Source organism: Globicephala melas, chromosome 13, assembly GCF_963455315.2.
Source record: "Globicephala melas chromosome 13, mGloMel1.2, whole genome shotgun sequence".
Classification (NCBI taxonomy): domain Eukaryota; kingdom Metazoa; phylum Chordata; class Mammalia; order Artiodactyla; family Delphinidae; genus Globicephala; species Globicephala melas.
In genome coordinates, this window is record NC_083326.1 from 62,423,487 (window position 1) to 62,451,235 (window position 27,749).

At 37.7% G+C, this 27,749-nt stretch overlaps 1 protein-coding gene across 2 annotated transcripts; it reads left to right on the top strand.

Annotated features, from left to right (window-relative positions):
- Positions 1-30: 30 nt before the first annotated feature.
- Positions 31-26,852, top strand: RNMT (RNA guanine-7 methyltransferase). Of its 2 annotated transcripts, none has more exons than XM_030836488.3 (11): positions 31-91; positions 2,559-3,017; positions 5,418-5,553; positions 8,651-8,776; positions 11,239-11,354; positions 12,401-12,582; positions 13,109-13,273; positions 16,250-16,367; positions 17,777-17,878; positions 18,805-18,838; positions 21,967-26,852. In XM_030836488.3, exons 2-11 carry the CDS (start codon positions 2,601-2,603, stop codon positions 22,002-22,004), a joined length of 1,434 nt encoding a protein of 477 aa, XP_030692348.1. In that variant the 5' UTR covers positions 31-91; positions 2,559-2,600; the 3' UTR covers positions 22,005-26,852. The 2 variants fall into 2 exon arrangements, with proteins under 2 accessions (XP_030692348.1, XP_060166371.1); XM_060310388.2 differs by lacking the exon at positions 31-91 and adding an exon at positions 602-620.
- The last annotated feature ends 897 nt before the right edge of the window (positions 26,853-27,749 follow it).

Genomic DNA, 27,749 nt, shown 5'->3' on the forward strand with positions numbered 1-27,749 from the left:
GGACGCATGACCCGCGGTCTCCGGAAGTGGCGTCACAGCGTGCGCGTGGCGCGGAGCCGCTTCCGCAAACAGAGTCGCGGATGGCTGGACGGTGAGTGTTTGGTTGCAACGCTGGGTTTCGTACTCTTTGTGTGTAGCCGCGCCCGACCCGGTGGAAGAGGCCCTCAGACCGCTGGCAGTGCCGGGTCCGTGGGCGCTGACGCCCCTCCGCGCAGAGCCGGCCCGGGTTCGGGAGGCCCTAGAGCGGCTTCAGGCCCGCCGGGCTGCCGGAGCCGGAGCGGCCGGCCGCCTGGCCTGCGTAGTAGACTGGAACCTGAGCCGGGCGGCGCCGGGGCAGCTCAGTGAGTCCTCGGGCTCGAGGAGACCCGGCCCGCCGGCGGGTTGGGCGTGGAGCTCACCTGCTTGAGCTCGAGTCCCCAGGCCGGCGGTTCCCGTGAAACCTCGGGTGTGACTGCCGCGCAGGTCACCGAGATGCAGGTGTGGTCGTTCATGCGCATCTGTGTATCTGTCGACTCTGTACCTGAGTTCTTCCTCGAGGGTTCCGAAGGACAGCCCTCTTGGGTCTGGACCTTACTCTTTGTTCACCTTAGACGCTCGGCCTCAGGCTTATCCATCTCTGGGTTCGTTTGGAAATCCGTGTCGTTTATTCTGACCGAATTGTCTTTAGACCATCTCATCTGTGGAAATATCACAGATAAATATAAATAAAATTAACTTTTATTCCCAACAGTGAATTTAGATATTACATTTACAGCTAAAATTATTTATAGCTAAGGATAAGTTACATTGGTTTATTTGAAATTAAAACCAGTTTCTATTTCCTTATTAAGAAATAAATGGGAGGAGAGGATAGGGACTTGATAATTTGGTGGATAGTTTTACTAGATAATCATTTTAAGTAGTATTCATAAAATTACATTTCTGGGTAATTTTTTTCTCTGTGAGTCATTTCCTCCTGTTTTGGCACGTTTTGGTATTTTGTTACCTCAAACCTTGGGTAGTGAAAGTTAATATCCCTTGAAACCCTTCCCGGTTTAGAGTGACTTGTTTTTACCCATTCCATTAAGCGACTTTATTTCTTATTCTGTTTCTTTACAGGGAACACCCCCTGCTTCATAATTTTCAGGTTCTGAATTTGCTGAATCTCACTGATTTTTGGACTTTTGCTTTTTCTTTTACATTTGGATTGAATAATACAGCCTAACATTTTAATAGTATATCAGCTGTAAACTTCTTGAAGACTAATTCACATAGTGTCTTATTGAGCTTCTCTGTAGTAGGCGTTCACTCAACTTGTTGAATGACTTAATAAATTCCTGTCCAATAAATAGCTCACTTATTTTTCTCCCCCTCCCATTTCACACATAGGCTTAAGAACATTTGAAAGAGACTAATGGTCATTAAGTTGCAGGCTGGGTCTTGAAACTTCTTGTCCACCCATTTCTACTTTCTTCACTTTCTACCTAATTCTGACACCCATTACGAAGTAAGGATTTTAGAAGTCAACTGTAGGTTCCCAGACTTCTCCTGTTCTTGGCTTTCAGTGTCCCTAGGCCAAAAGAAATACCTAGCAGTTTCCCTTACTAAATAGTTTAGTCCAAACAATTTAATAAGCGTGTCCTAACAACTTTGTATTTAAAAATAATGCATGGATTGAAAAAAAATTGTGTTTAATTCTTAGCAAACCACGAATGCATACTAGTGGAATATGTACATCTGTTGAGTACTGGATATCTTCTCAAGCCTTGAGATAGGATTTGACATCAACTTCGTTTCCTGTTTTACACTGATTTTCTGTGGTACCACCAGTCTCAGCTTCACAAGGTTCTGGTGTCACATAATTTTAATAACTTAAGAATGTTCTTTTTTTTAATTTAATTTTTATTTTATATTGGAGTATAGTTGATTTACAATGTTGTGTTAGTTTCAGGTATACAGCAAAATGATTCAGTTATACATATACATATATCCATTCTTTTTCAGATTCTTTTCCCATATAGGTTATTACAGAATATTGAGTAGAGTTCCCTGTGCTGTACAGTAGGTCCTTGTTGATTGTCTATTTTATATATAGTAGTATACATAAGAAATGTAGTGCAATCTACTCAGTTAAAACTATGCTCTATTTGAAGCTGTATCTGTGATATTTTCCAGATGTCAGATGTCACTACCTTTGCCTTAAATTTTGAAATATTCTCCCGTGCCCATATCAGTTTGTTATAGTGTCCATCGCACATTTGGGGAACCAAGGCTGTAGGGTAAGGATCAGGATAGAAATGGAACTGACTTCATTTACCACGACTTCGTCAGTTTTAATGCCAATGGTAACTTTTATGGACAAGATTGTAGAAGTGTTCCGGGATTATAATTAGTACTTCCACATTAGCATTTTCAGAAATTCATATGCAATATATATCAATATTGTTTTCAATATTCTTTAATGAGGTTTTTTAAACTCTTAGTTGATCGCTGAAATTAAATGACTAGTTTCTGGTTTAAATTGTTTTTAAAGTCTTAGCATTACGTTTACAAGTAATATGAAATTTTTGCCATTCCAGTGTTAGTTCATGAAGTTTTACCATCTATTTAAGTAATCAAAAATGGAAAATTCTGCAAAAGCAGAGGAATGTGAAAAGATCTCTCGTGAAGAGGCAAAAACATCAATAGATTCAGAAACAGAGTCTTCATGCATTGTTAATGAAAACGCAACCTCTCCTGGGACTGGGCTTTCTGAAAAGGCTCCTAATTGTGGGCAAGTAGACACTCCAAAAAAGAGAAAAATGGAGTTTGAAGATGATCTTGTAAAGGAAAGTTCTAGTTGTGGGGAAGACACTCCATCCAAGAAAAGAAAACTTGATGCTGAAATTGCCCCAGAGGAAAAAGGTTCTGGTGGTGATGAAGGCATTTCAAGGAAAAGAAGAATGGAAACTGATGGTTTTCCAGAAGATGAACCTACTGGAGATGGCACTCAGAAAAGGAGAAAAATAGAACTTGAAGATGTTCCTGAAAAGCAAAAGGTATTTTGAGTGTATTTTCTTTTATTCATAATGGAATATGTCAGATTGAAATCTGGAGCAGTTGTGAAATAATACCTTTTTTTTACATAATTTTAATAACTTAAGAATGTTCTTTTTTTAATTTAATTTTTATTTTATATTGGAGTATAGTTGATTTACAATGTTGTGTTAGTTTCAGGTATACAGCAAAATGATTCAGTTATACATATACATATATCCATTCTTTTTCAGATTCTCTTCCCATATAGGTTATTACAGAATATTGAGTAGAGTTCCCTGTGCTGTACAGTAGGTCCTTGTTGATTGTCTATTTTATATATAGTAGTGTGTATATGTTAATCCCAAACTCCTAATTTATCCCTCCCTCCCACCTTACCCCTTCAGTAACCATAAATTTGTTTTCCAAGTTTGTGAGTCTGTTTCTGTGTTGTAAATAAGTTCATTTGTATCATTTTTTAGATTCCACATATAAGTGATATCATGATATTTGTCTTTCTCTGACTGACTTCACTTAGTATGATAATCTCTAGGTCCATCTATGTTGCTGCAAGTGGCGTTATTTCATTTTTTTTATGGCTGAGTAATTTTCCACCGTATATGTGTACCACATCTTCTTTATCCATTCCTCTGTCATGGACATTTAGGTTGCTTCCATGTCTTGGCTATTGTAAATAGTGCTGCAGTGAACATTAGGGTGCATGTATCTTTTCGAATTCTGGTTTTCTTTGGATACATGCCCAGCAGTGGGATTGCTGGATCATATGGTAGTTCTATCTTTAGTTTTTTAAGGAACCTCCATAGTGGTTGTACAGTTTGTACCAGTTTACATTCCCACCAACAGTGTATGAGGATTCCCTTTTCTCCACACCTTTTCCAGCATTTATTGTTTGTAGACTTCTTGATGATGGCCATTCCAACCCGTGTAAGGTGATACCTCACTGTAATTTTGATTTGCATTTCTCTAATAATTAGTGATGTTGAGCATCTTTTCATGTGCTTTTTGACCATCTGTAGGAATGTTCTATTTTTAATAGACATCATCTTAAGATAGAGTAGGGTTTTAACTCTTGTAATTTAGTTATTTTCTATGTAGGTACAACTTCTACTAATGAGATAATTTTTATCTTATTTCGGAAATCTTATTTAACTAGAAACTTGAAAGGTAGTTTTTATAGTTTGCTTTTTCTTAGTACTTTCAAAAACACAACAGTGTAAGGTCCAGATGATTTAATTAGGTGTTCCTAATTAATTTTTAAATTTTGTTTCCCTTTCAACTAGGTGTTCATTTTTTTCCCTTTTTAATTAGGTGTTCATCTCTTATTTTTTCTTTTAATTAGGTGTTCATCCTTTTTTTTCCTTCGTAATTAGGTGTTCATCTCTTTTGTGTCTGAAGTATTTGAGATTATCACTTGCAATGATAAATATCAAGATGATACCCAGCTTTACATTTTTTTCTTAATGTAATTCCTTAAACTATGGTGTTTCCACTTCTTATTAGGGTAGTTACATACAATTTTAGCTAAGCCTGGTATTTAGCAAGAATATTATAAAGCAAGGGATAGCAAGTCATTTTCATCTGGAAATACTATATTGTGGCGGGATCTGAGTTGGAATCTGGATTACTCAATGAATGAGTAAAATTCTGCCATCACTCCTCAGGAAGAAAGTAGCAGATAAGCCACATGTTTGTCATTGGTGGAATGCAAATCTTTGTAACAGAGAGGAGCTTGTATCATAAATGTAGTTTTTAAACTTTTACTAGCAGTGGAACCCTTTTTTCAAGTGAAAATCGTAAACCTTTTACCTATTTTACATGTCAGATGAAACACTTTGGTTGAGCAGGGGAGTGGGGGGATCTGAAGCCCTTTACCTTCCTGGCATTTTTGCAGAATGCTTAGGGTCTTAGATAGAGAGCACAAATTGAAACTTGAATTAGGTTAATAGCAAATAATAGAAATCACTGACACTGAACATAGCCTGTTGAGTTCCCATCTCTTTGTGTATATTATCTCACTTAATGCCCACAACAATTTTATAGTAATATAATAAATGTATTATTTCTATTTTATATTCTTGTAGGAACTTCATCCACTGACTGACATTTACTGAATTGAATAAATCAGAACTCTGGAAGAGTACTGGTTTTATTAATACATTAACACCAAAATTCTATAGATGAAAATCAAGATGAAAATTTTTTAAATTAGGAGATGTTTTTAAAAATAGGGAACAGGGGAAAATCTTCCTTGTGATTATAATTAGGATTTCTGTGGTTATGCCATTGCTTAATGAAGTTTACCATTTTCAGTAGTATTTTATCCGTATATAGGTCAGATGCTCTTTTAGACTAATTTTTTTCATGTTCAGCTTCTTAATTTTATTCAATTCTTTTATTTTCAGAACTTGGAAGAAGGACACAGCTCAGCAGTGGCCGCTCACTACAATGAACTCCAGGAAGTTGGTTTGGAGAAGCGTAGCCAAAGTAGAATTTTTTACCTAAGAAACTTTAATAATTGGATGAAAAGTGTCCTCATTGGTATGTTTGTTTTTTGATTTATAGTTTTGAATTTTTAATTTCAGCTTATGTCTCATTTTTACTCCCCAAATGGTTAATCATACACAAAGCTACTAGGTCTTTAGTTACCATTCATTTAATCATCAAAGCTTGGCTTTATAAGACTGGAGCCAAAACTGAAACTAAGCCTTTTAGGTAAATTTTTTTCATATTTACTTATGATTGACTACATAAGATAGCAATGAGTGTTTAATTAATTTTAAGTTGATGAGTTAATCAGGCTTTCAGAAGGCAGCGTGCTTTTACATTTAGAATCAAGCTAACCTAGTGCTATTAAATAATCTATTTTACTCTAATAGTTTTGGAGCAATGATATATTGTTGAATTAAACATTTGGGTTCCATTAGGTCAAGAAAATGGACAGTGCCATGATCTTTTATCTCTAGGCCTTTAATGAGTTGGTAAAGGTCATCATGTGTATTGATTGTCCATTGAACTTGTTTTTTCTTCTGGGGAGAAATAAAGTTTACTTTGAGGATTGATGAAGACATTCAGCTTTTTAGACAGCATTTTATGTATGGAAACTCACCTTTGATATTAAAATGGAAGTCAGTGGAGGAAATATGATTCAGAATATATTTATTGCTTTGTGTATCAAGTATATTAAATAGTCACTTACCTGAGATTAGAGAATTTTTAAAAGCCAGTAGATTTTGGAGTTTTTCACAAAAAGGTTTTTTTTAAATTTTGGTTTCTGTTTTTGTTTTCTAAAAAGCCAACCTCAGAAAAAGTGAGAATGCTTTCATATTTACACTGAAAAGAATAAAGTGCTAATTATGGCTACTTTCTACTAGTTTTAACAATAATTTAGTAATTTTAAAAGATAAATTATCCGTTCTGAGAAGTGTCAGGAGTGGGAACTAGACTCATTATTTCGAACACATTTTAATATTTTTCTTTGTTTTATTATAAAAATAAGACTTATTTGACTCTGCTACTTGTCAGCCAGGGTAAATGAATAAACGAACTTCTTTTTATTTATTTATTTTTTTTTAGGTTACTTATTATGGCATTTTTGCTCTATACTCGTAATCTTTGGGTGCTGTTCCTAATTTCTTTTCAGTTTTTCTCTTCCTTTCCTCATCATCCTCAGTAATGCAGATAAGTTATCATTGAGTATTTTTCCTAATGTGTTGTTTATTTATGTATTTATTCATTGAGTAAATATTTTTAAGTTCACTATTTTTCACATTGTTAGTTGTATTATTTTTATAAACAGGGAAATGGGTAGTTTTTAAAAACACGTATGTCAGACTTGGCAAAAATTTATCTCTCTGCATATTTATGGTATTATTTCTTCTTCAGCTGTTCCAGCAACTCTCTCAATGGGTGCTTTGCTATCTGCACCTGTCTTTCTGGTCCCGCTGTAATCAGTGTGGCCTGTGCCAAATTCCCTTGCTGCCTTTTTTCTTTTTCTTCTCAACACCCATTCTTTGTCATTCATTTTCGCTTCCTTGTTGCTACTTATAGCTAGTGATAGTTGAGTATGATGCTTGAATGTGATAAAGATATCTTTGAATAATGTTTCATGAAGATTTCCCCTCTCATTAATCTTATGTGGAAATAAAGAGATTTTATAATTCTTATTTTCACTCTTTCCGTATTATATTTTATGCTGTTTTTTTTTTAAGATTCATAGCAGAAAGTTGAATATGGAACACTTGTACTTCTGTGACAGAGAAAGGCAGAAGTACTTATACAGAATATTCTAGCAGTCAAAATAGTACACATAAGAAATAGAAAACATTAAACTCAGAATGATAGACAGGAAGAGTAGATCTAGGATTCAGTATTTTATCCAATTTTAGAATTGCTGAATATTTCATTGTCTAAGAATATTAATATGCGTTTAACTTATGTTTGAACCATTTGGCTATTGATGTAAGGGACATGCTAATGTTATTCGTTGGATCTTAATGTGATTTGGTAGATTGGGATAAAAGACTCCATTTTTATTTCAGAGTTTTAAGAATTCTGATGATAGTAAAATTAAGAGGTATGTATAGTTTTTTGACTAGTTTAGAGGTAAGCTTGACATCTTTTATCAAAACCAAGGTCTCTTGTGATCCCATAATTGTTACATGTATAGTAAGCTAAACACTTAGCTTTGGAAAGAGAACTACAAAAAATTATGAATAATTTTTTTCTTATCATGAGCAAGTGTTGGGTATTCTTGTATTAATTAGAATTTAAAATGTTTGCTATTGACCCACCAAGGTCATGTGGCTTCTTTGTACTATTAAACTTCTTTTTAATAAAATGAGAGAGAAAAAATAAAATGTTTGCCATTTAATGTTGAATCAAATTCTGAAAATAACCTTCAAAAACCTGTCTTAGCTTCTAAAATACCAGACACATACTCTTTCATCTTTAATGCTGAAGGATCAAGTTAATTAACTCTTAGTCAAATTTTGAAATATTTTCTAGAAGTTATGAATTAATTACATAAATGAATGTGTTTATATTACACTAAGTCCCCTACACAAGAACGAGTTTTGTTCTGAGAGCATGTACATAAGTCCAATTTGTTTGTAAGGCCGACAAAGTTAGCCTGGGTACCCAACTAACACAATTGCTTTATAGTACTATACTGTAATAGGTTATCATAACTTCTCACACATATAATACATAAAAAACAAACATAAAATATTTTTAAACTTATAGTACAGTTCCTTGAAAAGTACAGTAGTACATTACAACAACCCGCCCTTCTTAGCAGTACCAGCTACATCACCACTGCTTTTGCAATAGCTTCTGGACCTTCGGGGCTTGAAATAATACTGTACTACTGTACTCTGTACAGTACTTTACCGTAAAATACACAAAAGCACAATCACTTGTAGAGCATGCATGTGACAATGTACGCCAGAAACATGAACTAACTTACGTAATTGGACATAACGAACACACATTCACATCTTTGAAAGTTCTCTAGTTTGAATGTAGGGGACTTACTGTACGTGTCAGGCAGAAGTTAGTAGGTTATTAGGAGTAACAGTTTATGCTTTAGTAAAAATGGAGAAGAAATCATTTATTATGACTTAATTTTCTCTTTTAGGAGAATTTTTAGAAAAGGTGCGACTGAAAAAAAAACGTGATATCACTGTTTTGGACCTGGGATGTGGTAAAGGTGGAGATTTGCTCAAGTGGAAAAAGGGAAGAATTGACAAGCTCGTTTGTACTGGTAAGACAGATAATGGCATGGGAAAGAATAATTTGTGGTCTGTCAGGTAAATGTAAATAAGAAAGACCTCATTATGGACATAATACCAAAATACCTTACCAGAAGATGTCTGGGGGCTAGGCATGAGATGGGTGTTTTCTAAAATGAGTAATGAGACTTTACTGATGGTGTTAAAAACAAGGATGATTGGAGTCATGTTGGACTCCATGTTTGAAGCATAAACTTGGAAAGGCTTTCACTGGTCAAAGATAGGATAGTTTCTTCATTAAAAAAGAGAGTGATTACAAGGAACTTCCCTGGTGGCACAGTGGTTAAGAATCCGCCTGCCAATGCAGGGGACACGGGTTCGAGCCCTGGTCTGGGAAGATCCCACATGCTGCGGACCAACTAAAACTAAGCCCGTGCGCCACAACTACTAAGCCCGTGTGCCTAGAGCCCGTGCTCCACAACAAGAGAAGCCACCTCAATGACAATCCTGTGTACTGCAACAAAGAGTAGCCCCCACTCGCCGCAACTAGAGAAAGCCCGCGCACAGCAACAAAGATCCAACGCAGCCAAGATTAATTAACTAATTAATTAATTAATTATTTTAAAAAGACAGTGATTACAGTGGATTGAAACATGAAATAAAGGGGAAAAATCTCGTTCACACTTGGAGGGAGCAAGGAAACTTACTCATTCTGAAATTCATAAACTAAGGGAGGAAATGGCGAGTATTTATCTTCTCTAACCCTGTATAAACCATATTTCAACGTAACCAAATGGTTGAAAAGAAAAATACCTCTATTGAAAAATCATGATGAATAAATTTTTCCACTCTTGGTAAAATAATAGATCTAAGCTATTAGGTGAAAAGTTGATAGGAACTTAACTGGATGAATCAAGTGCCTGAATCTGCTGGTCAGTCTTAACCCTGAAGAGGGACAAGATGATGTCATGTTCCTTGCTGTGGGAAGTGCCCAGCACCACCTGTGGAGTAGTATTGCCTAAATCGACACTTGTCAGAGTTTTTGGTTTTATGACCACAGTACATTCTTAAAAATGATTGAGGACCCCAGAAAACTTTTGCATATGTGGTTATATCTGCTGATTATAGAAATTAAAACCAAGAATTTAAAAAATATTTATTACAGATAAAATGTAGTGAGAAGACTGGCATTTTAAAAGTACTTTTGCAAATTCCTTTAGAGTCTGGAATAATAGAAAACAACTGGATTCTCACACCTGTTTCTGCATCAATATGTTTTGATGTGTTATTTTATTTGATGAGTAGTTGTGAAATGGAGTATTTTAATAGCCTTTTCAGATAATTGAGGATATTCATCTTTGATACTACATCAAAATTCGGCAAGTGGTAGTTCCTTTAAAGGTTAGTTACAGTGTGGAATCTGAAACCATATTGGTGAACTTTTTGTGTTCTGTTATATTTAAATCCATTGGTCTATCTTGCACTTCGCCCTGCAAGATTTTGTAATATTTGGAAAACAGTGTTCACTAAAGTTATGCAAATCTTCTAAATGTTGACATCAGGAAATCACATTTGTTTAATATTACCATCGGTCAGAAAAGTCTCAAGTATTGGGAAGATGCCCAGCCGGTGGTGGTAGATAAAAGTTGATCAGAGTTGGAACTTTCACTTGAAAGCTCAAATTTATCATTGGTAACAAATACAGTCTGTAGTTTTCATGAAATGACAGGCTCATTTTTTTCACTATGAAGAAAAGGTCTGCCAAATTCCGAAGTCTGAATAACCAGTTTGTCTGTCAGTGGTTCTTTAAGTGAAACAATTTTGTGTGAAAAAAGTGGGCAGTACAGCTTACAGTGCAGTCACACCAGTCCTGTTCAGGCAGACTTTGTTATGTAGCAGAAATGTTTTGAAGATTTCATAAAATTAATTTTTACTGCTTATCAAGGACATTCTTAAATGAAATTGGATTTTTTTCCCCCTTTTTTCTTTCTGTGCTGGCTTATAGCAGTGAAGAATATATCAAGTATTACCAGTACCTTTGGTGCCCCTACCTTGTATTCATGACAAAGTACCCACCGTTGCTTTTGTACCTGCAGTGCAAATGTCAACACTGGGAAAAGGCAAATAACATTTTATTAAGAAACTATAAAGAGCTGGGCGTATAGTGTTAGGTTTTATAATCCAAATTGGAATTTAAACTTTCTGCTTTTAACTTTGAATAAGCATTTAAAAATCATGGTAGAACTTTTCTGTTGTCACTACCTATTGAGAAAGTGGTTAATTCCTTTTGAAAAATAAGAGGGCATTTCCATTGGAACAAAAGACTTTCTTCTCTTTTGTTTTGAAGGAAATAGAACGTTTTTTGCTTTTCTAAGGCTAGATTCGCTGCCAAAGTTTAAAAGTTGAGATGAAGTCTAGATTTGTGCCATTTTTGCATTTCCGTTTTAACTCTGTGGGCCTTTGTTGACATTACTAATACCCGTCCGCCTTCCAGATATTGCTGATGTTTCTGTCAAACAGTGTCAGCAACGGTACGAGGACATGAAAAATCGTTGTCGTGATAATGAATATATTTTCAGTGCAGAATTTATAACTGCTGATTGTTCAAAGGTATGTATTTTTTTTATTTGTTTTTATATTTTAGTATGAGTAAATGGTTTGCTTTAAAAATCAGCTCATTTTTAAAAAATTTGCTTTGAAACATTAAAAATCTTTAGGACATGGATTTTGAGTTTCAACTAGAAATTCCATTAATGATAAATTTCCTTAAATGACCCAGTGAATACTTCTGGGAATTTTTAGCTTTTAATACTTTTACTTTGGAAATCATTTGTTGCTTCTCTGTTTGGACACGATTTATTTTCTAGTATTTTGAAATAGATCTGTACTTCATTTTGTTTACCTTGTAATTTGTTTGGGTGGTTTCCCAACATATCACAGTCTGGTGACACCTGTTTCCAAATCTCTTTAACAGCTGAAGTTCAAGACTATAGAGGCACTCGAAATGCTGGAAGTCCCCCCCTTGAACATTTCTTTTCTGACTCCTTAGCTCATTGAACTATTATAGATACCTGTAACCCTACACATTTTGTTTGCAGTTGTGAAAGTGGAAGGAAAAGTGCTAGAAAGTTGGAAACCTTTAAAAACACTTTTGCGTTTTAAAAAGATGTCCCAGGGAGTTCCCTGGTGGTCCAGTGGTTAGGACTCAGTACTTTCACTGCCGTAGCCTGGATTCAGTCCCTGGTTGGGGAACTAAAGATCCCGCAAGCTGCATGGCGCAGCCTAAAAAGTAAAAAATGTCCCAAAGACCAGCTTTGTGTTTTTTTTTAAACCCAAGTTACTGTTCAACATCATTTTATTTAGTTTTCAAGTAAAGCCAGTTAAAGGTTCAACTCCTTTAAATGTCATGTTTGATATATTTTTTAGCATTATTTCAGAATCCCTAGTTTTTAAAATTACTGTGAAAATGGGAATCAAATTCTGTTGAATCAGAAAGAAAGAACGTTTTTATTATGATCTTTATGATATGTAATGAGAAAGAGTAGGTTGGTGGGAGGTCATGTCTACTTTTAAGGATCCTAATTCTAGAAATTAATTCACTAAATTTTTATGTCGCAGCCAACTTCAAAGTCTTGACCCATTTTAATTTGTTTCAGGAACTTTTGATTGATAAGTTTCATGACCCAGAAATGTGCTTTGACATCTGCAGTTGTCAGTTTGTCTGCCATTACTCATTCGAGTCCTATGAGCAGGCTGACATCATGCTCAGAAATGCATGTGAGAGACTGAGCCCTGGAGGCTATTTTATTGGTACCACTCCCAATAGCTTTGAATTGATGTAAGTACTTTTATATGTTGTGGTTTATAAAATACTCAAAATTAAGCTTATTTTAGAGTAGCAAGTGTTTATTAGGAATAAAGTTTACAGAACATGCCGTGTTGATCTTATAAGGGCTGAGCACTTTGATAATGTATTTGAGTAGATACTCAAATTTTAAGTTAAAAAGTTAGATTTGCAGATGAACCTTTAAAACATCTTTCTGTGTAAGTTGGAGATTGATGTTACTTCCAGCCAAAAAGCCAGAGGTGGTATTGCTAGACAAACTCCAGATCAGATGTGAGGCATTGGGACTTAACCAGCTGTCATGATAGTGAAACCTACTTCCAGCATAATTTTATTAGTGAGATTGTTAATGATCTTTTAGTGTATCGCTTCTTAAAAGTAGCTCAAATCCAATTAAAAGCTAATCTTTATAAAATTGCATCATGTGTGTGTCCCCCTCCCATATTTAATCTGATCAAAATAAATTTGACCTAATAACAAATTTAATCTTTTTGTTTTGGTTTGGGGATAACTTTTATAGAAGACGCCTTGAAGCTTCAGAAACAGAATCATTCGGAAATGAAATATATACTGTGAAATTTCAGAAGAAAGGAGCTTATCCTTTATTTGGCTGCAAATATGACTTCAACTTGGAAGGTGTTGTGGATGTCCCTGAATTCTTGGTCTATTTTCCATTGCTAAATGAGTAAGAATGTCATTAATCTGTTAACTATTCTCTTTTTGCGTAAGAGAGAAAGAAAAGGAAAAAAAAATCAGTATTTATGTTTGTTTCTTATTTTAAGTGGAATCCTAAGAAGAAGTATAGCCTTATTTAAAAAAAATAATAATAACTTCAAATCCAGGGTTGGTGGCATAGGTCTCTTGCAGCCTTACTCATTTAGTTTCTTTTATTCCTGGAATTATTTCATCCTGTAGGCAAGAAAGGGAGCCTGTTGCCTGCAAGTTGTGGAAGAAAATAACTGACACTATAAATAGCAAAAGACTTGTTTTTAGGTAACTGCTGGTACTTTGGTAACATAAAATGAGTCTTCCCAAAGTAGAGATCCTCCTTTTGACAGGGATAGGTATTAAAAGTTGTTTTATATTTCGCTATAGCTTATGAAATGGCCTCTGTCTCACGGGCAATGGCAAGAATAAATTGATTATTCAGGAATGAGTAATCAGGAATTCCTGATTCAGGAATGTATTCACTCATGCACCTGAATTCCTAGGAGTCCTGGCAAACCACAGGCACAGGGAAAGCTGGGGTTTCAGGTAAGGCCCCAAGGCCTTTTCTTGGTCTTGGGGATCTCCCTGATAGGGAACGTGGAAGAGTCCAGTTAAATGCAGGCCATGTCACAGCTGACCAAACTGCATTTCCTTCTTTTTAAAACAAAGCCTTTATTAACTGAGGAAGAGGAAGAGCTTTACTTTTTTTACTTATATTTGGCTGCTGATTATTTGAATTGTGTCTCAGGCAGCTTGTAAAATTATGGGTGTAGGATTTTCAGGAGTTCTACAATATATAAAAATTATATACAATAATATGAGAAAATGAAGTAGCATGTGACTAAACATGGAAAATACTATGCACAATTTATAAATATGAACTATAAAATTAAAAAATTTATATCACATTTTCCTTATAATTAGCAAACTTTGGGGAAATGTTATGCTCTTCAACTTTATGAAAGAAAAATATTAAACATTTTTAGTATGTTGTTTTATATGTTTGGTATGTTAGCTTGGTGTTTGGGGTTGACAAAGTTGGTGATTTAAGTATACGCCAAAATATAAAGAATAAAATGAAAGTTTTTTTTTAAAAAATGCTAGGCATACACTAACAATTTTTTTTGCTTATATTGCCTAATGATTATAAACATATAAAGTCATAAAGTATCACTTTAATATTTTAAATTTTTTTAAATTATTTAAGACAGGTATTCATTCAGGGAGACAATCAGAAAATGCATAGGGATTTTGAGATACCCTTCTGCCATTTCGTTAATTAGCTTTTACATGGCAAACCTATTCAGATTGGTCAAATTGAGTCTCAGTTCTTTGTAATTATGGTATTTCTTAGGGTTAAAGCTTGGTTTCATTTGTAAAGTCTCATTTTGGATATTTATGATAGAAAATGAACTACCTGGAATAGAAGAGGCTTTTATATTTACTCATGTTGTCTTTCCAAGGAGGGTTAATGCTAATTACAGGGACTCCTGCCTTACGTATGCCTCTTACATGCAAATCCAAGTGGCCCGCAAATGTTTCCTTCACTCTGTCCCCTCATCTGTCACCTCACAAGTCCCCTTTCAGACTTTTTCCCTTTCTTCCTCTCCTCCTTTTGTGCTACCTGAAATCATCCTCAGGTTCCCTTTTGTTGTCTACAGCTACATAGTAATCAACTTCAGCAAATGCACTCGGAAAAAATAACACATGCAAAGCATAACGGGAGACCTAATGTCATTGAGGATTTAAGGAAGCCACCTTGGAAAAAGTGATGTTTAAGTCAACATCTAAAGGCTGTCTAGTTGGCCAGTTGGAGACTGGAAGGGAGAGTGTTCCAGGCGTAAGGGACCCCGAAGTGGGATGGACAGAGCTTGGCTAGTTCAAGGAGCTGAAGGAAAACCATTGTGACTGGGCCTTAAGGAATCAGGGCCCAGCTGGCTCAAGATGAGGCAGCACTCCTGTATAAATGAGTGCCTTAGAGGCCATGTTAAAGGCTTTTGAATTGTGCCCTAAGTGTGCTGGAGAGCCAGTGAAGGGTGTGAAGGAGGGACGTGACCTGTGCACTGCTAAAAGCATAATCTGGCTGCAGTTGGAAAATTGGTTGAGGGAGGGTAAGAATAGTAGCGAAACGAGCGAAGTGGTACAGCTGTGTGGTGATGGTGTTGGAGCAGGATGGTGGCGAGTGACGGGGTCAGAAGTGGGCCTGTTTGAAGTGTGTTGTATAGGTAAATGGAGAGGACATAGTGGTGTGCTGAACACTGGGCATAGAGAGGGGGAGACGTGGATCGTTAGATAGATTTACTGAAATAGCAAAGACTGGCAGAAGAACAGGCTAGTGGGATTCAGCCCTGGAGGTGGAGAGTTAGAGCACACCTGTGACAGTCCTGGTGGAGATTTCTAGGGAGCAGTGCAGTGACAGAGGCCAGGACTGAGCTACCATAGCTGTTGGCAAGCTGTATACATCAGGGAGTGACAGTGAGCAAGGTTCTGGGCCACACTTTTCAGAACCATGACCTTTGGAAGTTGGGAAAACAAACTGTGAAGAAGCAGTTCAAGATGTAGGATAAAAATTAATAGTGTGTCTTGCCAGGGAATCCAGTAGATGAAAGAGACTATTTTAAGAAGGAAGTTGGCCACTATTTTCAATGCCACTGTGAGGGATCGAGTCAAATGAAATGGAGTTGGTAGAAAAGTGTTCCTTACAGCCTGTGGTCCCCATCTCACAGCCTTTCATTTCATTTCCTGGCCTGTTATGTTACTGGAGTTCCCTGTGACCCAGTGAGATTTAATTGCACATTTCCTTCAGGTCAGTGGTGTGTTGCCCTTCACTCATTTTCCATGGTCCTCTTGTGAATTTGTAAAGGTTTTTAGTTAAGCCCAGAAGGTGTTACTGTTGTGTGTGGAATTACAAATATTTTGGAAGCCTTTTCATTAAATAATCTTTTTTGGACAGAATGGCGAAGAAGTACAATATGAAACTAGTCTACAAAAAAACATTTCTGGAATTCTATGAGGAAAAGATTAAGAACAATGAAAATAAAATGCTGTTAAAACGAATGCAGGCCCTGGAGGTGAGTATTTAGAAAAGGTGTAAAAATTCCAGGTGGTAATAAACTTGTTTGGCTGTCTCTGAGATTTCTTTCAAGGCCATGTACACACTCAGTATTTATATAAGTTACACAGCTTATTGGTGCCAACTCTAGACTCTTCAGCACCTAGGACAGAGCTTTTTTTTTTTTTTTTTTTTTTTTGTTTGGCGGTACGTGGGCCTCTCACTGTTACGGCCTCTCCCGTTTCGGAGCACAGGCTCCGGACGCGCAGGCTCAGCGGCCATGGCTCACGGGCACGTGGGATCTTCCCGGACCAGGGCACGAACCTGTGTCCCCTGCATCGGCAGGTGGACTCTCAACCACTGCGCCACCAGGGAAGCCCTAGGACAGAGCTTTAACATAAGAGTTCTCAACGTCAGGACTGTTGGCATTTGGGGCTGCTCTGTGCCCTGTAGGATGTTCAGCAGCACCCTGGCCTCTCCCCACTATGGAAGTCCAAAAAACTAAATACTTTTTAAACAGCAAACACATAGCTAAATTTCTAATGTCTGATTTTACTGTAGGATACTTATAAAGGGGAAAAAGAAGATAGCAAGGTAAACATTCCTGGATCAGTTTCTTAAAAATTCTTCAGGAAGATGTACATCTAAAGTGGTTCCTTGCTAGCTAGTTTGTTGTAACAGGGCAAAGAAAGGAATTAAAAGAGTATATAACCTTTACAGAGCAGATGGTTGCTACATGAGTGTGTAATTCATTGTTTTTATTTACATGCATTACAAAGCACTTTGTAGTATAAAGAGATGTTAAAATGGATTAAAAATAGTGCTCAAAGTAATTTGAATAAACATTTGTCCAGCATACCTTTTAGAACAGCATTGTTTTGAGGCCCTTCTTCAGATTTTATGTAAATATGGAGACGACCTGTATTGGAGGCTGGATATTTTCCTTCTCTTCTGGAACTCCCAAGGTTCTGTTGACTGAGCATTTCATTTGTATTATTTCCAGTTGCTGTTCATACTTCCATGGCTGCTAAGTCACCATAATGTTCAAATGAATGTTTAGCCCTTCTGATAACTTCCTTCAGCTTAGAGTCATAACAGAAAAAGCCTTTGACCAGGAGTCAGGTAGGTAAAGGTGTTTGCAGCCAGTGGTCCTTGGTGGCAATTCAGGATGCTATTCAGTCCCTGTGTAGACTCTGTGATTGTAGATACTCTGATCATGCTCAGTGTTGACCATGGCAGCTGCTTTGTTCAGAGAGGATTCCCTTCACTCCTTTTTTTTTATATTTCAAAAGCATATGTAGTTTGTATTCCTGAAGTAATACTTAAAGATTACTGTCTTAATTATTTTATTTCAGTGATTGTGTGTTTAATTCTGAATTGTAAATTTCAGTGTAATGTCTCAACTAGGAGTTTCACTTGCTTCCCTAGCCATATCCTGCAAACGAGAATTCCAAACTTGCATCTGAGAAGGCGGATGACTATGAACATGCAGCAAAGTACATGAAGAACAGTCAAGTGAGGTTGCCATTGGTAAGTTTTTATTTTTTAACATGCTTTATAGAAAAATGGAAACTTAGGAAATTATTTCACTGATTTATAATACTTGAGTTCACTGAGTTGCAAATCAGATATACAGTAGTCTGTTTCCCCTAAGTTGTGATAACTTTTTATAACTGTAGAATATAGAATAAAATGTACTTTAACGAACTGAGAATGGAGGAAATAAGGATGGGAGAAAAGTTATAGGCTTGGCTTGAGAGTTTTCTTGCTATACCATTGTATCTTTACCTGGACATTACTGACTCGTGGCGTTCCATAGATAAAATTCAGGGGCTTATGAACTTAGGTGGGGAAAAATTACATCTTCATTTTCTCTGACTTCTATGTGGAAGTTCACATTTTCCTTAATTATGAATGCTACTTAATTATCACTTCTTGAAAATTATATTAGTCACTAAACTTGCCACTGTATATCTTGTTACTCAGTGCCTTTGCAAAGTAGCAAGTACATCACTAAATACAATTTATTTCCTTTGTATGATACATACTTTATTTTGTGATTTCCTTTGTAAAAACACAAAAATCTTATTCCCTCCTGCAGTATTATTTGATGTTTCAAGATAGGCCTCTTTTTTTTTTTTTTCCATTTTCCAAGTTAAAAATGTAAGCTAGATAATTTTTCCAGTTACACACGAATACCCTCTTTATGCAGATTCACCCTTTGGTTGAGAATCAGTGGTTTAGAGAATTGGCAGGAGCGCAAAAGTGGTGAGAAGATGGCATTAAAGGTTAATCTCATTGATTTATTTTATATTCAGATCACAATAATATTAACAGTAAATTGTATGTGTATTTATAATGAAGTTAGGGTTTTGGAGACCTCTGTCCATTATTGAAAAATAAGTATATATGTACTTGCATATTCAATCTGAAATTTTCTTTTTTTTAAATTTTAGGGAACCTTAAGTAAATCAGAATGGGAAGCTACAAGTGAGTATATCATCAGTGTAGATTTACTGACATTTTCAAAAATTGCTTCAAAGTGATTGTTAAAATCTGAAAACTTTAGAATTTTTCTGACATATATTAATTTGTATGAGGGGGTGATTGTGTTATGCACAAAATTCCTATAAATGTCTAATTCCCCATCTTGCACGGCTATTTAGTGCCAAGAGAAAATATATGCAGGATGTTCCTTAACGTAAACTTTGACGAGCATTCTTAAACATTTTCATTGTCTACTTGTTACTGTGAAGCCATCTGTATTTGACGTCTTTACCTTACATTTCTGCTGGAAATTTTGGCTTATGGAGCAGTTCCGTGTATTTTATTTGATTCTGGCCTCTCTGGCGTTGACAGTGAGGTCATAATAAATACTAGAACATTTAGTGAAGCAGCACTGAGCAGGATGTTTTAGAGGGTGTGTGGTTGGGAACAGCCATGATGTAGAGACATTCTGAAGTGAGGCACCTGTCTTTGGAGGAGAGGTCAGAGGCCTGGCCAGTCTGTGAAGTCCCAGAGCCTCCCTGCCAGGATGGTGATACCCTTATATGGTTGCCCTGATGACTTAAAAGGTAGTTCCCACTCTTTGGTTAAATATTTGTTGATTATGTTGAAGGAAAAATCAAAGGTAATCAGAGATAACCCATTTGATAAACATTTTGAATATTAACTTACATAAAGATCTATGAAAGGGCTTTGGACGATAAAAAAAATAAATGTTACCTCTCTGCCTTCCAGAAGTGTACTATCCAGTAGAAGAAACAGACATAAATAAGTGACTTTTGGGCACACTGTTTTACATGCTGAAGTTCCTGTAATGGGGAAAACAGATGAAGGAGAGCTTAATAAAAACTAGTGAAATCTGGAAAATAATAATAGTTCGTATTACTGAGTGTTTAGCTTGGGCCCAGTCACTGTTCAAAACTTTTCCTGTGTTATGCCTCGTTTAATCCTCACAGCTTTGTCAGTAGACTACTATTAATTCTGTCTTCTTTTCACAGATAGGAAAGCAGGCAAATAGCTTGGCTGAGGTCAGAGAGCTAGCCCAGGTGCTCCACACTCGCAGCCATGGCCTCATGGACACCCACGGAAAGGAAAATTCTTAGAACTTGCTGAATTGGAGAGAGAGGAAAAGGGAAGAAGGCACACTTTGATCCAGTTTCAGAATATTGGTGACCTCGGTAGAAATGGGATTGGAAGATATTAGAGACGTAATCTCTGACAAACGTAGAAATATGTGCAGAAACCGACACATTTCTTTGGTTTCCCTGGAGTGGAGATATGCCAACTACCTTAGATGTCCCACCAATTCCAAAGTGCCGTGTAACAGAACGACCTAGGTCAAAGGTCGTGATGGTGGTGCTGGCTGCAGATGAGCACTGTATTTTTATATTAAACATGGACTTTAGCAGTAATATACAAGTGAAGAATTAGATGCTCCCAGACAGTTGAAGAAGAGGTGGGTTAGAGAGGAGAAAAGCAATAGGAAAGGAACAATGGCCAAAGGGCAACCAGGGTCAGTGTGTCAGGGTCCATCTGCCCTGTGATGAATTACATTTTTCTAACCTGGAGGGCTTTGTGGGCTGGTGCCACAGTCTAAGAAGCTATATTTTAGACTCCTACTGGTCTAATCATTTAGCTCGTATTACCAGAGCCTGCTGCTCCTCTAGAAGATGCTTTAAATGTGGAAGAAAAGAGAATTGTTGCTGATCTGCTTTTAGAAGTGGTTTAAGTTTCTTTTGTTTAAATCCCAGTTGAAATGCTGGCACAGAAGGTGTTTTATATAATTAGTGAGACTTCCAGAATTTTTGAGTAAGAAAGGAGAGAAAGTTATTCATTGCTGATCTGAAATTAAGCGCTGGTTTTATATGACCCTAGATCCAGGCAGGTCAGGACTGCCAGGTTATCTGCAGTGGGTATAGATGTGTTTGGGGTGGGTTTGGCAGCGTTTGCTGCAGAAAGAGCACTTGGAGTGCACGGCAAGCTCAGCAATGCCGGCCTGTCCTGAGCCTCAGGACTTGCCAGTGAGTGCTTTAGGCTGCTCTGCTTCCTTCCCCTCAAGAAGAATCCACAGTGTTGATGATCACCCTGCCTATTTTCTCCCCATCTGTCTATTCTGCTGCCAGCCATATTTATTTCTCCTAAAAGACTCAGGAGCTAGAGAATGAGTAAAGAATAGCATGACCAGAATGATGTTAGGGGAGACTGCCGTGGTGCTCCTGTGCAGGCTGGGTTGGAGAGGCCGAGGACTCGAGGATTGGGAGGCCCTTATGTGGTCTGCTGTCCTTCATCCGTCCCTTGTTCTACAGTTGACCCAAGGGGCGAGGCCTCCTCATCACGTGGCTTCTTATCTCGACTTGCTGGGTGAATGTTCTAGTGAACACCCTGAACATTTTTGTGATGTTTTGAGGATTTGTCTTCTCAGTCGTTTTCATAATCATAAAATCTATCAGTATCTTAAAAGAAGATATAATAAGTTTGAACTTCAGTGTGGTTCAGAATGGGGAACCATAGATGCATTTAGATGTCTTTGAGTGAACACATCAAAGCCGGAAACCTTATTTAAGGGAGAGTGCTCTTGGGGCTGGGACTGTCGATTGTCATGTGGCTTTTGGCTCACTTTCCTTACCAGGCCCTACGACACAACCACTGGATAACTGGATGAATTTTAACATGCACGTTATATGTGTTCCTTACCATTTTTATTAGGGTTTTTTTCCCCTCCTGAGTAGCAAACTTAGATTACCCCTGCACTCATAGTAGTGCAGTTATTCCAGGTAAAAAGAATTAAATCATAAGGTTTTCCAGTTTTCATTTTCTTTGCTTTTATACTTTTTTTTTTTCCTCAAACGGTCAGTAGAGATTTTTAGAGCTGTTAAATTGGTTTTCTCCAGGGCTGTGATGTGGAGTAAGTGGATATTTGTGTTCAAGTAAGCAGATATGATCCCATATCTGCCTAAGTATGATTCAAAAGTATTGAAGAACTCCTAGAAATAATGGAACTTTTCCTTTTCAAAAGCTGCTTGAGAATTTTCACCAAATTATGAACAAGACCAAGATTGTTGCCCTGAGGATGTGAGAAACCAAGCTCTAACTTTTATTGGTTTTCTTTTCAGGTATTTACTTGGTTTTTGCATTTGAGAAGCAGCAGTGAGCACATCACATATGCAGTAGCACCAGAACAGCTGTGTTCTTTCTTGTACAGATTTGAATGGTCCATCTTCCATAGATCTGACATCCTTGTTTAATTTAATTATTCTCAACGTGCAGGATGCTGCTGGAAACTACAGTGTATAAATTCAACATTTGCTGTCTGTGACAGATGAACTTTATGTGTGTATATAAGAGTGAGTCGGGACCTTTGTCTTTAAAAATCTATTTTTAAGTAATGTTGTAAGAATTCCATTTGCCTCCACTCTCTTAGCTCATAAAAATTATAAAATGACTTGTTAAAACCTCTGAGTTCTTTCGCCAGTGCTCTGCTTTGTCCAGTGTTTATTTACAGTATTAAATTTATTGCAGTTGTAGAACTGGTGAGAGAGTGTACTGATTCGGAGGTGTGTGTACTTATTTCCTTAGTTTTGTTAGTGTTTTTCAAGATTAAATGAATTGCGTTCTGTACAATTGAATGTAAGTGTTCAATATGTATTGCTAAAATTATAAGTTTAAAACTAAATTTTAGATGGTCATAAAAATTACCTAGAATTTTAACCAGTTATTAAATTTCATTATAAATAATAACTACTTCATTTGCTAATATGATGCAGTTTTAGAACTAGATAGAACATTTCAAATTCCAGCATAAAATTGTTTTGGATTTGGGGAGCTTTCTCTTAAGAGTTTCTTACAATAGCAATGAATGTTTCTAATTATCAAGGATGTAATTCATATCTTTACTGAACCAAAATGCCGTAGGTGCTTTTCTCAACGTTTGGTGAACCTCTCCCATGTGAACCTGTTTGCACATTTTCTTCAGCTTTATATATGGAACTGCAGTTGGGGTGGCGGGGTGGGGAGCAGGCGGCAGCGTGGTGGTAAAGGAAGCTGACTGAGAGACTTCGTAGGAATTCACCCTGATGATGGGTCTGGGTTACGAGTGCTGCATGCTGTAGATCCGTTACCCCCTTTGGCCCAGAAACAACCAGTACCTGCTCCTCTGTCACCACGTTGTACTTGGCACAGTGGGTCTGGCGTCTCGTCCCCATTCACAATTTGCATGTGCCATTTCAGAACCCTTAAGAGTTATCAGCCCTGGCTTCTTGTGTGACTCTTCGGAAACTGACACCAGTGTGAATTGTTTTTCTTAATTTATCACTGTTTAGAAAACTTGCCAGTTTTTTATATGTAGTGAAAAATTTAAAGAGCAAAGCAGAGCAATTTATACATGCTCCTTTAAAAATCACTTATTTCATGCATGGTTTTTAAAGACATTTCTTTCTGTAATTATCCAGAGAACTTGTTAAAAAACTGTAGTCTCTTAATTTGTTTATGTGTGTTGATTGTTCACGGTGTTAGAGTAGCAGACCTTCTAGCAGGACAACACAGGTTACCTAACTTCCATTCCTTCCACAATCTGTCCATCTCCAGACTGTTACCATTTCTGACAGAGATGGTCATTTGCCTTAGTGGTGGTTCACCATAAGTCATTGGGGAAAATAAATAGTAGCAGTTCTTTCTGGTGGCTGCCATTCACCAGCTACAGTTTGGTGCTGGTGCTGGGGAGGTAGGGGTGGTGAGCTCTTGGTGTTACATGCCCAGGTTCATTTCAGTTCTGGGGGAGGTGCCAGAAAGTATTGTGATAGTTTGGGTAGAGTATGAAAAACTTCTCTGTTATTTCCTACCACTGTCCTCATGTAATGGTCTTAGTTTATTCTAAGCAAGTCATAAGGCATATTTTTAACCTTCTTCTGCTCTCTCCTACTCCATGGGTAATTTGGGAGAGAGAAGAATCCCCAAAGGATGGAGTAATTTGTGATGGCAAAACCAAGAGGAAAGGAAGGTGGGGTCCCCAGGCCTTTAGTGGATAGAAAGGTGCACAGAGAGCTGGAGTGGGCTCTCGGTCTGAGCGGTCTGGCATGTGTGGAGGGGTGTGTGGAGCCTCGCCAGAGGGTGCGGCATCCCAGCCATTGCCCTTCGAGCTTTGGTGGCCTTGTTGCCTTCTCTGCTCTTCCTTCCTGACATCTCCTGCTGCAGTTAGGTGTCTGGGCAGTGATTGACGAAGAACTGCCATCACCAGGGTAAAAGCTTGTGGGACGATTCCACACACATCTGCAGTCTAAATATTTGGTGATTTTCTATCCAAGACTAGTGGAAACTGTTAGGAGTGGTAGGATGGCTTTTCATTGTCAAGCCAGTGATGTAAGCTGCTCTTGGAAGTGGCTCAAGGGCATTTTCAGACCTGCCATTCAGTTTGTCCTCTGCGGATGAAAGTAGAAGTGAGAATCAGCTACAGCATTTGTGGAAAGAAATCGTGAGGAATGGGCTGGGAAACTGGCTGGTTGTGGTGTAACTGAGAGCATACAAATGGAACTCTTTGGGCCTGGAATCCAATAAAGCAAGGGCCCCACGTAGCCAGTGTTCACGGAGAGAACCTGGCCGTTTCCCACTGCATTCTAAGGGGGTTGTCGTAACCTGCGGGTGGTGACTGTGCACTTGGGCCACCAAGCCTCCACTCCAGTGTGACTCCCCAGAGAAATTTGCCTTCAGAGAGAGAAGGATTGATTAGAGACTGTGACTTAAATTAACTAATCTTTGTGATGACTCTGAAAGGTAGATTATCAGTATAGGGTTTCCTAGCCTACCCCTCCCCAAACTTGGAAATTGAGGAAGTATGATTGCTGCCTGAATTCACGTTAATAGTATTTATAGGGCATCAGAGCAGAGTGGTGGGGTACAAGTGAGATGGGCTTGTAGGTGGGAGTGATGTGCATCAGCAGAGGAGAGACCACAGAAGCATTGTCAGCTGTCAGCTGTCTAGATCTGCAGTCCCTTTAGCTCTTCTGGGTATTTATTCAGCCTGTCTTAGTTTATTGCATTATGTTATTTTGGTAAGTCTTCAAGTATCCTAATGAGGATTTGGCTTCTTGTGCAAATCTGCCTGTGGGGAAGTACTGCCAGTGTAAATATTCTAGCTACTGAACATGATTAATAGGAAGTGACTTTTTGTTGTCTACCTCAGGTTTTCAAAGTAGAGGCCAGACCCAGGGACCACGGCCCTGTAGTAACAGTTGTACCGTAATGCCCATGGCCGTTTGGTCAAACAGGAAGCATGGATGTATGATATCACCACCTCCCTGGTCGATGTTACATCAAATGCTACACACCTGATAGGAAGTTTCTTCATTTCTCAACCTCTGACAACAGCATTTCATTGAAGGCAGTCAATAACAGTGGCTGATGCATGCATTTATTTAATGATAGACTTATTTAGTAGATATACGTGGGGCTGGGGGACAGCCAGCTCTTCTCCACCTCATGTCCTTCCCAGTTCCTCCTCCGTTCCCATTTAGCCCTGGAGCATGTGTGCCTGCTTCTCACTGCACTACCTAACAAATATAGGGCACACAGGAGTACTCTCCTGGGTTTGCCTGGCGAGACTTGGGTGAGCTCCAAAGCCCTCTGCTACCTAGACTTACCCTAGGCCATGTGTTCTTGGGGACAGTGTACCCTGGGTAAAGCCATGTTGACAGCTAACATTTACTAAGTTCCTCCCTTATGTCAGTCACTTTTCTAAATGTATTATATGTGATCCTTACAACAACTGTGTGAGGTAAGCACCATTATCCCTGTTTTAATGATGAGGAAATCGAGAGACAGAGAGGACACACAGTTGCCCACGGCAAAGCCAAGATTTGAACACCCCATAACCCCCAGGTCGGGCCTGCACTGCAGTTGCACATTACATGCCTCTAGGGCGTTAGGCCTAAAGGACTCCTTGCTCATCTGCTACCTGCAACTGGAAACATTAACTATTGGAGCTCCATCCTTTGGGTGCAAAACTGATACTTACTTAAATGTTCCCTGAGAGGAGCATTTACTCCTGAGTAAGGATTTGGGGCAGAGAGAGCAGGAGGGCCCTTGAGTGTACTAGGGAGGAGGGTAAAAAGTGAATAATTCATAGGCAGGAAGGCAGAGGTTTAAACTAGGATTTCACATTTTGGTAGGCCTATTCCTTTAGCAGCCAGACCTAGAGCAAGTCTAGTTTGTTAGGGGCTGACACCATTTGGGAGTGGCAGTTAGGAGTTGAGAGGATGGCCGAGAGGAATCATCTCTTCAGTCTGAGCTGATTATCCAGGCAGAGGCACATTATTTTGTTTTAACTTTTTATTGAAGAGTAACATATATATATATAAGTTGGTGTTTTTCGCAAACGGAAAACATGCATATGGTCAGCACCCATATCAAACAATACAGAAGCCCCTCCTGCTCCCTTCCAGTAGCTGCCTCCCAAGGGTAACCGCTATCTCAACTTCTAAGAGCATAGGTTACTTTTGTCTGTTTTTGGATGTTATATGAAAAGAATCAAACAGTATATATTCTTTTGTACTGGCTTATTTGGTCTACAGTGTGTGAGATTTTTGTTGCATGTATTTGTACATGGTTCTTTTTCGTGGCTGTATAGTATTCCATTGCGTGAATAAACCACGTTATTTATCCAATGGATGTTTGGTTCATTCCCAGTTTGGGAAATACTATTAATAGCACTGCTTCAAATATTCTAGTCCGTGAACTTTGGGGCACAGGTACTCCTCTCTGCCTAGGAGTAGAATTGCAGGGTCATAGTACAGACATCATGCTAAGCTTTATTGGACTCTACCCAACAGGTTTTCCAAGTTCCAGTTGTCCCACTTTTCACCAACACTCAGTAGTGTCACATAGTGGTATCTCATTGTGGCTTTAGTTTTCATTTTACTGATTCTTAATGACATTGAGCACTTTTCATATGCTTATTGGCCTTTGTCCTTTGTGAAATATCTGTTCAAGTTTTGCCCATTTTTATATTGGGTAGACTATCTTTTTTGTGTTGACTTGTTGGTTTTTAAAATATGTTTATTCTGGATATGAATCCTTTGTGGAATGTATCATATTGTGAGGATATATTTGGTGAAAAGAAGCTCTTAATTTTAATATACAATTTACCAATGTTCTCCTTTATAGTTGGCATATTTTGTTTAAGAAGTCTTTGCGTATTCCAACCAAGATCATGAAGATGTTCTTCTGTGTTTTCTTCTAAAATCTTTTTTGTTTTACCTTTCACTTTTAAATCAGAAATCTTACTGAATTTATTTTTGTTAATAGGATTTAAGGTAGAAGTTTTCTCTTATGGATTTCCAGTTGTCCCAGCATTATTTATTGAGAAAAACCATCCTTCTCTTACGATACCAGTTTTCCACCTTTGTCATGTAAAAGGTGATCATATATGTGTGAATTTGTTTCTGGACTCTATTCTGTTTCACTGATCAGTTTGTTTTTCCTTGTACCAGTACCACACCATTTTAATTGTATCTTTATAATGGATCTTATCGATAACAGAATACAAGGATAGCTTTAGCTTGCTAATTGAGTTAATTGAGCAAAGTGGAGAGTGGTACATGATGAATGCATAGAGATAGGTAGGAGTGGGAGAAATCTGTTATTCTAAAGTCAGTAGAAAGCCACAAGAGGATTATATGAATGAGGTCATTTATTCTGTTTTTAAAAGATAACCCTGATCCAGCAAGGATACAGAAGACCTGGAACAACCCTATCAACCAACTTAAACTAAATGTCATCTATAGAACACTTCGCCCAACAACAGCAAAATGTACATTCTTCTTAGGTGTACATGAAATATTCTCCAGAATAGACCATAGAACTAATATCAATACAATTAAAAGGATTAAAACCATACAAAGTATTT

What these genes read in the sequence shown, in the direction of transcription:
- RNMT (XM_030836488.3), top strand. Translation starts at nt 2,601, where the DNA reads ATGGAAAATTCTGCAAAAGCAGAGGAATGTGAAAAGATCTCTCGTGAA. An exon ending in ATGTTCCTGAAAAGCAAAAG is followed by an intron (nt 3,018 to 5,417) that starts GTATTTTGAGTG and finishes TTTTATTTTCAG; the next exon opens with AACTTGGAAGAAGGACACAG. An exon ending in ATCAGAATGGGAAGCTACAA is followed by an intron (nt 18,839 to 21,966) that starts GTGAGTATATCA and finishes TTTTCTTTTCAG; the next exon opens with GTATTTACTTGGTTTTTGCA.